At 41.1% G+C, this 16224-nt stretch overlaps 1 protein-coding gene across 4 annotated transcripts; it reads left to right on the forward strand.

The window, feature by feature from the left end:
• The first annotated feature begins 2186 nt into the window (after window positions 1-2186).
• On the forward strand, window positions 2187-15626 carry dek (DEK proto-oncogene). 4 transcript variants are annotated; one of them, XM_085803117.1, is made up of 12 exons: window positions 2187-2314; window positions 5103-5265; window positions 5366-5464; window positions 6297-6406; window positions 6786-6880; window positions 7549-7678; window positions 8594-9034; window positions 11989-12144; window positions 12984-13059; window positions 13412-13554; window positions 14993-15061; window positions 15545-15626. In XM_085803117.1, the coding sequence occupies exons 2-12, from the start codon at window positions 5139-5141 to the stop codon at window positions 15554-15556; spliced, it is 1458 nt and encodes a 485-aa protein (XP_085659243.1). In that variant the 5' UTR covers window positions 2187-2314; window positions 5103-5138; the 3' UTR covers window positions 15557-15626. The 4 variants fall into 4 exon arrangements, with proteins under 4 accessions (XP_085659243.1, XP_085659246.1, XP_085659245.1 ...); XM_085803120.1 differs by having other exon boundaries at window positions 11998-12144; XM_085803119.1 differs by lacking the exon at window positions 15545-15626 and adding an exon at window positions 15314-15404.
• The last annotated feature ends 598 nt before the right edge of the window (window positions 15627-16224 follow it).

Here is a 16224-nt window from a genome sequence, read left to right on the forward strand (position 1 = left end):
GCTTAGTGACTCAATGAAGGACAGAGATGCATCATGGGATACATTCAACATTGACTTTGGACTTTTTTGTACAAGCACCAAAATCACCAACCTTGTCTTCTTGTTAAAAAGTCACTGACACCAATGAACAGCTGTCTCTCTTCCTTTCTCACAGCTGTTGTTTCCATGACAACACGTCATGGTTAGGCTCCTGGGGGCATTAATCGCCCTCCATATGAACCGTAGACGCTCCATTCAGTCTGAGCTGCTGCTGCTGCTGCTGCTGCTGCTAGGCAACACTCTGATGTCTCCTCTGTAAAACTTTATGGAAATTAAAAGGATGCTCCACTTTTACCACACACACACACACACACACACACACGTCCCTGCAGCGACAGCGCCACCTTGTGTCCTGATTCGCTACAGCACAATGAACCTGTAACAGTGAACTCCAACATTACAGTAATATAGCCTAATTGGTAGCCTATCTATGTAGAATCTGTTTTAATTTCACAGATATTGGTTATAAATGTAGGCTATAATTCCTATAATCAAGATTGATGTTTCATTTGTGCCTAATGTGTTTTATCGATGATGTAAAATGTCTTTGAATGTCACAAAAAGCACAAAATAAGGTGTATTATTATATATTTTACATCATATTTAATTAGCTAAGCTTAGAAAGCAGGTGAATTATTTCCTTAAATGGTAAATTTGTATTAAAAACTTTCACCTTGAGGCCTCAATGAGATCTAAATCATTAAGTTTTGATTTTAATTGTAATTTTATTCATTAATTTACACTGAGCCTCTGCTTCTTTCTGACAGCTGATGCACCGAGGTCACAGAGGTCGCAGCTCTGAGGTCAAAGTCCAGCTGTTTGTGGCATCTGAAAAACAACGAATAAAAAGTTTTCTGCTTGTGTCTCTGTCCCAGTTTCATGACATGCACGAACTTTATTATCTCTTTATATAAAGCATGTGATGCTGCCCCAGACTGCAGTGTTTGACTGTGGTGTTGATGAGCAAACAGCAGAGAGCTCAGACTGCAGCTCGGGAAACAGTGATGTCGTATTTTTAGCTCAGAGTTTCAGATTTGACAAATAGAAGGAGAAGAAAAGAAAGAAGTTTGTGTTTGTTTAACAACTTCATCATCACATTTATTGTTTGTGCAGCTCTGGGTTTGGATGATGAGGGTGAAGTCAATTGACAGACAGTGAGTGAGTATGAGTTTTGGTTCTTCCACATCAGATAAAGTGGAAAAAGGCATAATTGGTGGATTTATTTATTCAGAACAGTCACTCATGATAATAACAAATTTTTTTTTAATAAAGATAAAAATGCAGATCCAGAATGTATCCAGTGTCTTTACTTGTCCCAGTTAAAGCTCAGGACTGTTAAAGGTTGAAGAAAAACTCAATTTAAAACAATCACAGACATTTTAATGCACTTTTCTATAGTTTCATAGGTTTTTTTTTTATATACCCGTTATTACGTAAGGGATAATGTATAGTTCGGAGGTTGTTATGGAGAAATAAATTCATGCAAAACCACTGATGTCCGTTGTCTTCAGGGACAGTTTTTCATCAACAGTCTCTGTATTTCCCTCTAAAACAACTCTGTCTGGTAACGTTGTGTTATTATCTCATAGCGTGGTGAATGTGCAGCTCACAACTTGTCCACCAGAGCGTTGTGGAGTTGTTGGATTTTGTATTTGATGAGTTTGATGAGGGAAACCAAGAAATCCCATGAGCCTCCGTAGCGTAGCTCTGAGCAGCTCACGGCTCTGCTCCGCCGTTCTAAAAATAGCTTGCACTGACAATTAAAGGTAACGAACCTACTGCTATGACTATAGGGATTATGGCAATGGGCCAATTTGCCAAAAATGTTGAACTATCCCTTTAAGATTTTTTGTATTTCAAATGAGGGGGGTTGTTAATATTTTATTTTTTGTGTCTTCTTTTCTTTTTCTTCGTATATTTTGATGTAATTTAATTTATTTGAGCATATATTTACAACATAATTTCCTCTATAAGCTGTTTCTGATTCTTTTTTTTTTTTTTGCCATTTCCTCAACACTGCTGTAAGATCCATGGCCATTACCCGTAGCAAGCAGCAGGGGGCGCTAATGCAAAGTCAACGGGGCCTCCGTCACCCAGTAACAAGGCGAAGAAGAACAACGTCATCGGCGTCTGGTCCAGTCTGGTCCAATCAGCGCAGCCGCCGCCGCGGTAAGCCCCGCCCCCCAGAGAAACCGGCGCCATCATGAAATCAAAAACACAGGAGAAGAGACGCTGCTGACAGACAGAAGAGACGACGTCAGTTCTTCATGACGAGGTAAACTTTGCGGGGTTTTCTCCCGGTAACGTCGGTAACGGAGCCACCGGAACGGTCGGTGCCTTTTAACCGGACTTTGCTGCATCGATTCGTGGGTTTAAAAACGCTGTTTTATCGGTTAAATACCGAGTAAACGTCTCTAAAACAGTCTCGGAGCTGACGTCAGAGCTAGCGGGCTCAACGGCTAACAGCAGCTCTCTAACCGTTAACGTTAACGTCCGAGCGCGAGCGGCTGTTTTCAAACTCAACGGTCGGTTAGCTGACCGTTAGCGACCGTTAACGAGCTTAGTTAACGGACACCGACCGACCGAGGAGAGGAGCCGCGCGGGAGAGAAGTGAAGTAACGTTAAAGTTGTAGTTTCTAACGTTACCGGGGGTTTGTTGGTTGTTTGTTTGCGCGCCAACTCGGCCAAGACAAGACGCTGTGTTATTGTGGATTGTGTTGTTTTATTGTATTTTCTCTAAACTGTGAACACAAACCCCAATTTTCAAGCTAGCTACATTCACAAAACCACAGACTCTTCCTGCAAAACCAAGCAAACTTTCACCTCAAAACAGTTCAATCTGTGCTCAAAACTGAACTATGTTGTCAATCAAAATTAAAAACACACTAACTTACTGAGCAGTCACTAAACACTACATAGACAAATAGAAAACACCATGCTCAGCACATGAAGCTGTAGAAATACATGTTTATTGTTCACTGTAGGCTTGCATGTTTGAAAACAAAAAACCTGTGCATTTACTTTAGCACTTGTACATAAAATAAGTACAAAAAACAGAAATCCTGTGCATTCACACGTAGCACTTGTACAGTACAAAAACAAACAGAAATCTTGTGCATTTAGCAGTTGTATACTGTAAGCCTATGTAAAAAATAAAGTACAAAAATATACAAATGAGAAGTGCATACAGTAACTCAGCCACAGCATAATTTCTCTGTACTGGGTCAGGCCACAGGACTTCATCCTGAACTGGTTTATATATGTTACCTCCACGACCAGGAGCTGGTGTCTATTTCAATCAATAGTGACAGAAATCTGGTGTTTTAAAGTGAAACTGAACCTCGGATGTTAGAGCTAATATTGTCTGATTGAGCTGTATTTACAGTTTTTCTCGAAAGCTGCCCTCCTTTTCTCTAAACTGTGAACACAAACCCCAATTTTCAAGCTAGCTACATTCACAACACCACAGACTCTTCCTGCAAAACCAAGCAAACTTTCACCTCAAAACAGTTCAATCTGAGCTCAAAACTGAACTATGTTGTCAAATCGTGCCCCGAGTCAATCAAAATTAAAAACACTACTGTACTGAGCAGTGACTAAACACTACATAGAAAAATAGAAAACACAATGCTCAGCACATGAAGCTGTAGAAATAGATGCTTGTTCTCTGTAGGCTAAAATACAAAACAAAAAAACCTGTGCATTTAGCACTGTACATAAAAAAAAAAAAAAAAAAAGTAGAAATGAGAAGTGCATTACTCAGCCACAGCATCATTTCTCTGTACTGGGTCAGGCCACAGGACTTCATCCTGAACTGGCTTATTACAGTACAGTATATATGTTCCCTCACATCATTAGCCACAAGTGTGATCCATTTTGAGTTGTTGTGTTCAACCGGTGAAACTTGTGCTTTAGTTGTGTTTGACTTTTTCCACCTGTGCTCAGCATTATGCAACACAGGTGCATCACAATGAACATGTGTTAACAAGTTGTGTCTAAACAGGTGAAAAGTGCTGATGGTTTTGCCAAAAGAGAGACTGATTCAATCAGTGGGTTCAGACAAAAGGGTTAAGTGTTTTAGCAATTGAGAAAAACTGTAACTGTCTTGGCTCCAGACTAACTTTTACTTTACTAGGAACTTAAACTCTTCGGAGCACAATCAGAAAATCCAGGGGTGAACACCATAAATCGAATTGGAAAGCAAATATTCAGTGTCATTCCTCTCACATTTTACTAGTGTTAAAGAAACAAACAAATCTATGGTTGCACATGTGCAAGTAGACCAAAACATTACTTGCACTGTCTGAAATTTTAGGGGTGAAATGTTTCCATTGAGGGGCAGTGAGTCTGATGATGTTGTTGTTGTTGTTAGCAAAAAGGTCCAACCTGCTGAATAATACTTGATGTGCAAATAACTTTATTGTCATCATCATTGTCAGTTATCACAGGTCTGGTTGTTTTACTGAAGAGCCTTTGTTTGTTATTACTGCAAACCTCTATGTAAACACAGCAGATAGTTATTAAGATCCAATATGCAGAGCAGCAAAACCCACTGCAAAAAATGATGATAATAATAATGTTTTAGTTCAGTCTGTGCAGGAAAAGTCTGTAATTTCATATTTTCATTTTGGAAATACCAGTTTTGCAAAAAACAATATAGTCTTGATGTGCAAGTATAGAACTGAAATGAACTGAAAAATGCTATTAAAAAAGAGAAAACTGAGGCAAAATAATTTTGTTGAAGTGTTTAGGTGAGTTTTAGTTTTTAAAAAATCAACTTTAAATGAATGAAATTTCCCAAACTAGAGATACAATTACAGCTGTTACTGATTATTCTTCATTGATGAACTTTTGAAAGCTGTAAATTAATGATAAATGAAAAAATAAATCTCAAAGTCAAGTCTTAAAATCACCCACTTCATAATTCAAATCTGCAAATACCTGGAAGCGCCTGACTCTGACGGTTGTGTATATAAAACACAGTGACCAGCAGAGCCATCATGTTGTTGTTATTAACATGCAGATCTTCTTCTTCTTTCTTCCTCTTCCTCTCGCCAGCGCAGACTGATCCACAGCCGACGGACCGAAGCAGCACAGACATGAGCGACGTGGCGGACGAAGCGATGGACAGCTCGGCGGTGTCGGAGGAGGAGGTGGAGGAGCGACAGGAGGAGGCGTCGCCGGACGAACGGTCCAGTCTCAACAAAAGCCGCAGCAGAATCCCAGGTACACGAGAAACTCAACGAGCGTTCGGACCGTCTGACTGCTGCTGAGCCTCTGATTGGTCGAGGGCTGACTGTGATGTGGTGTTTGTGTGTCTGTGCAGTCGTAGGTGAAATCCTGGAGGGCAAACGGACGAAGAAGACGGTGGAGAGACTCGACTTCCAGGCGCCAAAACAGATGGAGAAGATCAAGATCGGAGACGGTGAATTTTAAAACCACAGGAGTTTTTTTAAATTAGACTTTAAGGAGAGACACTACAGGCAAATATACATTGTGTTTTCATGCACTGATCAATTTACAGATTTGGGGCTATTTCTCTTCGTTAACATGTCTTCTTTCAGACTAGAGGAAAGAAATGGTAGAAAATCCTCATTAAGGTTTATTTTACTTCATTTTGTCTCTTTCATCTGTAGATTTCTCCAAAAATTGTCATTTCCTCTGTATCCGCAACCAATCATAAAAGTACGATTGACAATAACAATCTCTGTAATTTTACAGTCCAAGTCTTTAAAGGCCGTTTAAACACCAAACCTTCCACTTTGATCCCTTTCTATATTCTGAAGGTTTTTACAGAGGGGATTGTTGATATATCATTCACAGCCTCATTTATACAACATTTTATTACTAAAAACATGGAGACATTTGATGTTTTTTAGGGCTGGTGACAGTATTTTCTCATTTACAAAGTGATAAAAAGAGATATCCAAAATCCTCCTCTGTAAAAACTTCTGACTCTAATATGTCAACACAGTAAAACAAGAATTTTGAAAGTGGCTTTATCCATTGTTCAGATTTCTGTTCTAGAAATATGTGCAAATTAGTTCATATTTAATTAGATATTGCCTCATTTACATATTTAAACACTAATAATTATTTTTCTCTGTCGAGCTGTTTTACCGTTTGTTCTGTTTGATTTATTCAGATTTATCCTCTGTGTGGGAACATGAGATGTGTGCATACTTTGTAAGCTGTTGATCAAAGTAGGAGATGAGACAGACGTTTTGTGTTAATTAAAACTGTAATTTATTGTTCAGGAAGTGGAGATAAACTGGGAGACATCCCGCGCACCAGCTTCCAGATCAACAAGATGAAACCAGCCGACCTGAAACCTCTGCACATCATCCTGTTCGACAGACCAGGGAAGGTACGCACTCAAGTTTCACTGTTTTTATTGATTCATTTATTCATTTTTATTAGAGTTATGAGATCAGAGCTGTGGAAACTCAGCTGATGGAGAAACAGAAACAGTTTGAGTTTATCAGTCTGATTGGTAACGTTAGAGTTGAACACATGTTTTTTTATTTTTATGTCTTTTCTGTTTTTAATTTGTTTAAAGAAAGAAACTCAGTGCAGGTTTATTTTACCTGTTAAAATCTTCCTGGTTTCTTTAGTCTCTAAAAAAAAACCAGTGCTGGATTAGACGTCGACATGAAGACGAACAGTTCGAGTTGAGTGTGTGTGATAATGATGATTATTGATTATTGATTATTAGTAGCTGACGTGATCGATGTGTTTCTGAGCAGATTTCCACGATAAAGAAGAACCTGCGTCTGTTCAACGGGTTTCCCTTCGACGCCGACAGCGAACAGTTCAACAAGAAACGAGACAAACTCCTCAAGTAGGTTTGAACAAACATTTTTTTATTACATTCTTTTTCTCCTCCTTTTTCCTCTCCTCATTCTTTTGCTTCCTCTTCTTTTTCTTCTCTTTTTTCTTCTTTTCCTCATTTTTCCTCTTCTCCTTCTCTTCTTTTTCTCCTCCTTACTCTTTTTCTTCTCCTTTTTCCTCTTCTCCTTCTTCTGCTTCTTCTCATCCTTTTTCCTCTCCTCATTCTTCTCCTTCCTCTTCTCTTTCTTCCTCTTCTTCTCCTCCTTTTTCCTCTCCTCATTCTTCCTCTTCTTTTCCTCTCCTCCTCATTCTTCTCCTTCGTTTTCTTTTCCTCCTTTTTCCTCTTCTCCTCCTCTTCTTTTTCTCCTCCTCCTCCTTCTTTTTGTTCTTATCCTTCCTCCTCCTCTTCTCCTCCTTATTTTTCCTCTCCTTCTTGTATTTCCTTCATATGTTCGTGTCTTTTGCTTCATTGCAGCTTCTTCAGTGTTTTTCTTGTTTAGATAAAAACATTAAACCACAACTTAACACATCAGAGTTTAAACTTCCTGTTTCCTCCGAACTTTGTTCGAGTTAAACTTAATCGAAATTAGTTTGTTTTTGTTGTTGTTTTTCCCAGAAAGCTGCAGGTTTTTCTACTTTGCTCTTCATTTTTCTTTTATCTTGTGTGTTTTCCTGCAGAAGCTCCCACTTCACCAACCTGAGGCTGAAGCTGGTCTGTGGCGTCCTGGACCTGGAGAAGAAGGGGACGCACTCGGACCTGGTCGACAGGATCATGAGCTTCCTCATCGCACCAAAGAACAGCGGGAAGGTCAGAGGTCAACACGGGGTTAAAAACATTCATTGGCTGTATTCGAAACCGCATATTATACTGCTCGTACGTACTGATTTGGCCAAAATGCAGTATGCCGTATGCAAATGAAAGCAAAATCTACAGTATGCGAAAAATCCCCGGATGTCGTACTGATTTGGAAAATATCTCCATTATCCATCTGACCAGTCTACATTGCGTACTGTATCCCACAATGCAATGCGCCCCTGACGTCTAACCATAACCAAAGATGGTTTAGAGTAAAGTATCTTTGCCGTGGACTGTAACCATGTTATATAGTTTAATAAAATAAAACTTAATCCAGACTGATCGGTTCATTGTAAAACATTTATTTATTTTTGTAAATGTGGTGGTTTGTGTCTGTAGGCTCCAGAGCCCCGAGGCAGCGCTGCTTTTCTGTCCAATACACACAGAAGCTTCACTTTTCATTCAAACAAACTAATGCTACTGCCACAATTGTTATAGATTTCATCAATGAGACCAACATTTATCTCCTAAAAATAATTTAACCAGCCGGTGGTAAACCTCTAAAAACCTGCGGGTAAGTTAATTAGCGATCATTTTCTCCCCCCGGGATGACGACGGAGGTTGGCCGGCCGAGCAGCTCTTCAGAGCAGCCGTCATTTGGATAAACTGGTCATATATTTGGGATCTTAACAGTTACTTTCTCACATGAAAACATATTAAAACTTAATAAAGTTACATAATAACAGCGCTAGAGCGGGAAATAAAACAGCTTTTCGCCTGTTTCACAGCTACCGCTACCGGTTGCCATGAAATGCATTCTGGGAAACTCGTATACTGCGGTGTGAACGGCGGTTTTGAAAACAACCTAAGTGTGTTTATGTCCGACTGTCGAATCTGAACCGTGTGTTTGTTCATCTTCTTCATCAGCGAGTTCCCGTGAAGAAGAAGAGGAAATCCAAGAAGAAGCTGTCCGGCGACGACTCGAAGACGAAGAAGACGAGTAAGTCCAAACCCCGCGGTGGCTCGTCGTCGTCGTCGTCCAGCCCCAAGAAGTCAAAAACGGGAAGCAAGTCCAAAGCCATCGTCATGGACTCGAGCAGCGACGACGACGAAGACGAGGAAGAAGAGAACGAGAAGGTCGGAGCGTCGGACGAAGACGAGGAAGAAGACGAGAAGGTCGGAGGAGCGGCGGCCGAGGGCGACGGCTCGGAGGGCGAAGAGGAGGAGGAGAAGGGGGAGGAGGAGGAGAAAGAGGAAGAAGAGGAGAAGTCAGAGGAGTCAGAGAAGTCAGAGAAGTCAGCTGATGAAGACAAGGAGGAAGAGGAGGAGGAGGAAGATGACGACGATGATGATGATGATTACAATGAGGTGAGAGCGGATGGATTTCAAAGTAAAAGGCTGTGTCCGAATCATTCCCTACTCCCTACATATAGTGAATTCAATATACCGTAAAACACCAAATAAAGGCCCAGGCGTTTATTTGCTTAAATCGCTCAAATCAACAGGCGTTTATTAGGGACCTGCGTTTATTTGGGACCTGCGTTTATTTGGGACCTGCGTTTATTATATATCTGTTCAACCTGGACCTCCTTCTGGGGAAAGAGGCTTCACTCTGTGGCGGCAGGCGGCGGTGGAATGATACACGTTTCTCAAGGCATTACTGTAAATACGGCCAGGGCGGACTCGTTCTTGGTCTCCCTGACCTCCGCGGTCCTGGCCTGCACAGGTACCAGGAGACTGAGACCCCCCGTCATGTCGGTCCTCCGCCCTCTCTGATCCGCAAGTTGCAAAAACCCTGCGGACGCCCAGTCTCTCCACTCCTCTCCCACACTGCACCTGTGTTGGCTCGCACCACCGTCCTTCTTTTTTTTTTGATTGATTGAATGAATGAAGTAGGCCTATAACTAATAATAATGCAACGTAGCCTAACTAAATACGCGTATGAGTAATCAGAGAACAGTAGGCTGTTTACGCTACTTTTAAAAGGAGTAAAGTCATTTAAAACGAGGAGCGAGCCGAGCCGAGCCGACACGGTGCAGCCCAGGACAGGTGCTGAAGTGCGGATGAGAGGAGTGGACAGACCAGGCAGGAGCAACCAGCCCAGAGGCGTCTCGTCGGTCCTCGGCCGTCTTTAACGTCACGAGACACCCGCTATATTTGCATAGAATATTTTTTGGCAACCAGAAAAACAATGTTTGACCCGGCGTTTATTTGGGATGGGCGTTTAATATAAAAAATATTTGGCTACACCCGGCGGTTAATTGGGACCGGCGGCAATTTGGGACTCGGCCATTATTTGAAGTTTTACGGTAGTGACTATATAGTGCAGGGATGCAAACAGCGCGCCGAAAAGCGAAACTCGCTTTTTTCATGACCAATTAGGTGACTTGTGTGAATCGTTCAGATCCGAAGAGTTTTTGTTTTTAGGGGAGGGGGGGGGGGGGGTCTCAGCGTCTCAGCTGGGGTCAGTAAAATGTTTTTCTAACAGGCTGACAGTGACAATCACGTGAAACTGAGGTAAACTCATTCATGGTTGTCTCTGATTAAACTGATAACAGCCGACCTCCGATGTAGACGCGCGACGTGCGCGCTCGTTACCCAAAGCGGCGCGTATCCGCGTGCAGTCGGTGCGACGGCGACGTTTTTCCCCCCGTGCACGTCCATGGAGCTGTGCGCCGCGGACATGCATGGTTCTCTACGTTGCTGTGTCAGGCAGGTGTTTCCACGGAGCTCTGCCCCGTTTCAGAGGTGAAGGAGAGACTTCGCCTCCGCGATGTAGAATGTGTTCAATTAAAGTGAAACTAACACATTATATATATGTCCATTACACACTGAATGAAACATCCCATGTCTTTATTTATTCAGTTTATTTTAATAGTAATAATTATGACTAACATTCAGTGAAGACCTAAAATTCAGTATCTCCAAAATGGAAATATTGCAAAGGAATTTTTGAAAGCATTTTTAATATAGAAATGTTGGCCTTCTGAAAACTATGTCCATCTATATGCACTCAATACTTGGTTGGGGTTGAACTACTGGAAATTGACTTTTCCATGATATTGTAATGTAATCATTTGGTGAGCACCCCCCCCCCCCCCCCCCCCCCCCCACGCCAGACAATTCCTCTCTTTTTTGGTCCTGACCCGTTTGCATCCCTGATAGTGACTCACTGGTCAAATGAAAAACACTTTCGGACACTCATCCGCCGCACAGTTAATTACGTCGCGTAATTAAAACATTCGGACCGCGATCGTAACAGCCGGTGTAGGCATTAAGACATATACGGGTGTAGGTACCAAAATAAAAAGAGGAGTAAAGCAATATATTAAGCGGCAATATATATTTAAGCATCAAAGATGTTAAATCAAACCCACATAGTTTGAAACAACGTTCAAAACACACACAGCTAGTGTCACAACTTAGTTAGCGGACTTTACATGCTTAGTTGAACTAAGCATATAAAGTCCGCTAGCTTAATGCTAACGTATAATGTAAAACCCCGTACACGGGCTAACAGAAATTAGCATCGCTATCACCATTTCGCAGCAACCGACAGTCATAGCTGTAAACCTGCTAAAAACTGTTTTAATTCTGGCTTTGGCGCTGTTAACACGTCACCGTTTAATCCAGAGTCTGTGGTCAGTTTATAACTAGCATCGCATTGAGTTGCCTTGGTATGAAATGCGCTATATAAATAAAGATGCCTTGCCTTGCCTATAACGCTTGCTTGGAAATTTGCTCCAACATTTGTTTTGGAAGCCACGACCGGACAATTCTGGCAGCCGGACACATTTACTGCTGGCACTACTTCATTTATTTGGTAGCTACACCGGTCACTACTTCATTTATTTGGTAGCTACACCGGTCACTACTGCATTTATTTGGTAGCTACACCGGTCACTACTTCATTTATTTGGTAGCTACACCGGTCACTACTGCATTTATTTGGTAGCTACACCGGTCGCTCTGGGCCGGTGTGGTAACGGCGTCGATCCGTGACCGCAATGCATGATGGGATATCTTGCTCCGGTTAGTGACCATCGGATGTTCACTACATTTCGTGGTGAATTGTGGGATAGATTCATTCAGTGCACTATATCCACCTTTTTCCGAACGTCAAAAACGTAAGCCGGTTTTGCTCTTCCGGTGGAATTTTATGTTTACGTTTCCATGGTTTCGGTAGTTTTCTTTTTTTAAATTACAATGGCGTGGTCACTATATAGCGAGTAGGGGGGGATTTCGGACACAGTTACTTCCTGTCTGAGCAGAAACAAAACGTAACTTTGTTTTGTTTTGTTTTCTTTGTTTTTCCGTCTCAGAAGTCCAAGTCGAGTCGAGCGAAGTCGGCGCCAAAGAAGAAGTCGGCTCCGGTGAAGCGGCCGCGGGCACCAGCGAAGAAGAACGGTCCTCCCAAGAAGAGGGCGAAGAAGGACGAGACGGACGAGACGGAGGGAGACAGCGACGCCAGCCCCAAGGTCAAAGTTCAACTCTGATGCTGCTGCTGCTGCTTCTTCTTTTTCTTCTTATACTCCTTCCTTCTTCCTCCTTCCTTCTTCCTCCTCCTTTCCTTCTTCATTCTTCCTTCTTCGTCTTCTTCATTCTTCCTCCTCCTTTCCTTCTTCATTCTTCCTTCTTCGTCTTCATTCTTCCTCCTCCTTTTCCTTCTTCCTCCTCCTTTTCCTTCTTCCTTCTCCTCCTTCTTCTTCTTCATTCTCCTTTTCCTTCTTCCTCTTCCTTCTTCTTCATTCTTCCTCCTTCTCATTCTTCTCCTTCCTTCTTCCTTCTCCTTCTTCTTCATTCTTCCTTCTTCTCCTTCATTCTTCCTCCTTTTCCTTCATTCTTCCTCCTCCTTTCCTTCTTCTCCTTCTTCATTCTTCCTCCTCCTTTTCCTTCTTCCTTCTCCTTAATTCTTCCTCCTTTCTTCATTCTTCCTCCTCCTTTTCCTTCTTCCTTCTTCTTCTTCATTCTTCCTCCTTTTCCTTCTTCTCCTTCTTAATTCTTCCTCCTCCTCCTCCCTCCTTTTCCTTCTTCATTCTTCCTCCTCCTTTTCCTTCTTCCTTCTTCTTCTTCATTCTTCCTCCTTTTCCTTCATTCTTCCTCCTCCTTTTCCTTCTTCTCCTTCCTCCTCCTTTTCCTTCTTCTCCTTCCTCCTCCTTTTCCTTCTTCTCCTTCATTCTTCCTCCTTTTCCTTCTTCTCCTTCATTCTTCCTCCTTTTCCTTCTTCTCCTTCTTCATTCTTCCTCCTCCTTCTGCTGCTTCTTCTTTTGCTTCTTCTTCTCCTCCATGTTGAACTGTCTCTGTTACCTTTTTCCAGCCCAAGAAGAAGAAGCCAGCAGCTAAAACAAAGAAAGCCGACAGCAGCAGCAACAGCAAGAAAAACACAAACACAAGTGAGTTCACTGAGGTCAAAGGTCAACAGGTGGAGAAGAGGAGAGATGTTTAAATGTTGTTTTATTTTGAAAAGAACAAAGAGTAGACACGGTCGCGCACATCCAGTTCAATAGGTGCTGGCCTCAAAAAATGTGGACAGGAAAAGCAAAAAGAGGAGACCGCACACATCAGCTCCCTTCTGTGCAGATTTATTAGCACAATAAAATGCTAATAAATCTGCACAGAAGGGAGCTGATGTGTGCGGTCTCCTCTTTTTGCTTTATTTTGAAAAGACACATTATTCACAACCATCATTTATGTTAGTTTTTATTTCTTGTCTCAGTTTAATTCTCTCTCTCTCTCTCTCTCCAGTTGTCGACTCGTCCGACGACGACGAGCCGCTCATCAAGATGATTAAAAAAGCTCCGAGTGACGAGCAGCTGAAGGAGACGGTGCAGGCGCTGCTGAAGGAGGCCGACCTGGAGGAGATGACCATGAAGCAGATCTGTCAGAGGGTCAGACGCCTCCTCACATCACATCTATATACATATATATTAAAGGATAATTACCTTTTTTTTACAATCTGGACCTTATTTCTAGCATAAAATCCGATCATTTCCTCCCCCAGATAACTTTGGTGTCATTACAAGTGGTTGTGATGAAATGAGCTCCAGCCGAGAGGCGTGTATATCCGTATAATGGAGTCTACAGGGCAGCAGAATGCAGCCTCTAAATAACACATTATCTGCAGAGAAACTCCTTCATTTCACCAATATTTAGTTCTGATAGGCTAGTGCTATTCCCCTCTGAGTCCGGGGTTAGCTGTTATCAACATCCGGGGTCTGTAGGTTGACCTACTGACCTCTGACCTGGATGATGTCATCTCTGAGCGCCGCCCGGCTCATTCTGATAATAATCATTCTGCTTCGGCATTCGCAGGGTTCTTACGGATCCTTAAAAAGTCTTAAAAGGCATTGAATTCATTAATCTAAAAACAAGGCCTTAATTGGCATTAAAATGTCTTAAATCAATTTTTCAAACGTCTTAAAAAATGTTAACACTTGGTAAGTGGGATTTTATGATTATAATTAGTCTCAAATCTCAAAATAATTGGTAACATTCTGACAGAGAAGTTAGTGGCGGCCGTCAAGGCTAAATTTCTCACCGCCACCAGCTCCCAAATCAGTCCCCCCCCCCGCCCCCCCCCCAATCATTCATGTAGCAGTCACTTTACCTTGGATCACATAGGAAAGTGGGTAAAATTGTCCCTAACCCTACAGTATGTAATAGATGTGGTGACGTTTTTTTTTTTTTTTTTTGCATTTGTGTTTATTGTGAAGTTGGTCTTAAATTTCATTTCAAGTGGCATTAAAAACGTCTTAAAAAGTCTTACATTTAAGTTGGCTTAAGCTGTAGAAACCCTGATTCGGGTCCATTTTTATCTCAACCAGCCGGAGCTTTAGTGAGTCCAGGTTGAGGAGAGGAAGCCTGTGGAAGCTGAACTTCATCCAGCTGCTCATTTTGTTCTGACAAGTCAGAAACACGCAGAAACAAACCATAGCATTAGCGGTAGCAACAAGATGACATCATCCAGGTCAGAGGTCTGGATGATAACAGCTAACCCCGGACTCAGAGGGGAATAGCACTAGCCTATCAGAACTAAATATTGGTGAAATGAAGGAGTTTCTCTGCAGATAATGTGTTATTTAGAGGCTGCATTCTGCTGCCCTGTAGACTCCATTATACGGATATACGCGCCTCTCGGCTGGAGCTCATTTCATCACAACCACTTGTAATGACACCAAAGTTATCTGGGTGAGTAAATGATCGGATTTTATGCTAGAAATAAGATCCAGATTGTAAAAAGCGGTAATTATCCTTCAACAGTGTTATTAGAAACAGGAAACTCTGACTGAACTTGTAGAAAAACTAACGACTTCCTGTTTGTTTCAGGTGTTTGACACGTTTCCAGACCACGACTTGACGAGCAGAAAGGACTTCATCAAACAGACAGTCAAATCTGTGAGTCACACACACAAACACACACCTCACACACCTCATTTATTGTGCATTTGTGCCTTTTTCTTTTTTTTTTTTAAGGTGGAAGTAAAGTTTAAGGCTCCTTAACTGTGTCACACTCAGCTTGTATTGACATTTCCACCTTAAGCTGCTCGTTCCTGTGTCGTTAAACTCTGTTGATGTGATGAGTCGTTTCAGTTCTTTCACCTTTTCTCTGTTTTATGTAATAAACTGACTTTGTTTTTTACATTTTAGGAATAAATGAGAAACTGCTTCATGGAAAAGACAGAAACTATTGAATGAATGAATAAATAAATGAATGAATAAATAAATATATATAATAACACATATTGTATTGTATTATTATATTTTCAGTGGATGAAAACGATCATTCTCACACAAAACAATAAAATCATAGTAAATGTGAACGCATCAAATCAACTCAAACACATTCATATGTTTGTTTTTTGTTTTCTGTGTTTTCAGCTCATCACATGAAGTTTGACGTCGTCGCTGTGAAACTTTGACGAAGGGAAAAAAAAACGAATGAAAGTCTCCTTTTTCATTGGTTCATTTCTCCGTGGTTTGTTTTCATACGGACGTGTTTTATACATCATTGTTATGTTTTTTTATTATTAATGTGTTTGTATAGATCATTAACTTCTTCATCTTCATCTTCATCATCAACAACAAACCTTTTTTTATGCTCTGACACGTTCAGCGTCTCCGGTCGAGTCCAAAGCAAAGACGAGAAAAAAAAATTAAGAAAAAAATGTTTATTTAAAAAAAAACAACAACACAAAACACAAAACAGTTTGTTCATCAGGAAATAAAACAGAAGAAGTTTTTCTTTTTTTAACTTTTTAATTTAAACTTGTTGAATCTGTTTCTTTGCTTCTGGCTCGTGGGACGTCACTTTTATTTTTTTATTTCTGGGTTAAAATGTGTTTCTTATTAGTGAAGCTATTTTTTGATTAATACACATTTTAATTAACTCATTTTTCTGTCAAACATTAATTTACAACTTAAAATCCTCAAATGAACCGAGCTGAGTAAATTTACTTACGGATTAAAATTCTACCTTTTTGAACAAAACTCAACCAAATGTGGTTTTTGTCTTTTATTTTATCAAAGAGTGTTTTCAGTTTGTGTGTCTGTGTGAGGGA

This window comes from Trachurus japonicus, chromosome 16 (genome assembly GCF_045865225.1).
Source record: "Trachurus japonicus isolate A0001 chromosome 16, Traja_1.0".
Taxonomy (NCBI): Eukaryota; Metazoa; Chordata; class Actinopteri; order Carangiformes; family Carangidae; genus Trachurus; species Trachurus japonicus.

Coding starts and splice junctions, on each gene's coding strand:
- dek (XM_085803117.1), top strand. CDS start 5,139: ATGAGCGACGTGGCGGACGAAGCGATGGACAGCTCGGCGGTGTCGGAG. Junction 5,266..5,365: donor AAGCCGCAGCAGAATCCCAG/GTACACGAGAAA, acceptor GTGTCTGTGCAG/TCGTAGGTGAAATCCTGGAG. Junction 7,679..8,593: donor CACCAAAGAACAGCGGGAAG/GTCAGAGGTCAA, acceptor CTTCTTCATCAG/CGAGTTCCCGTGAAGAAGAA.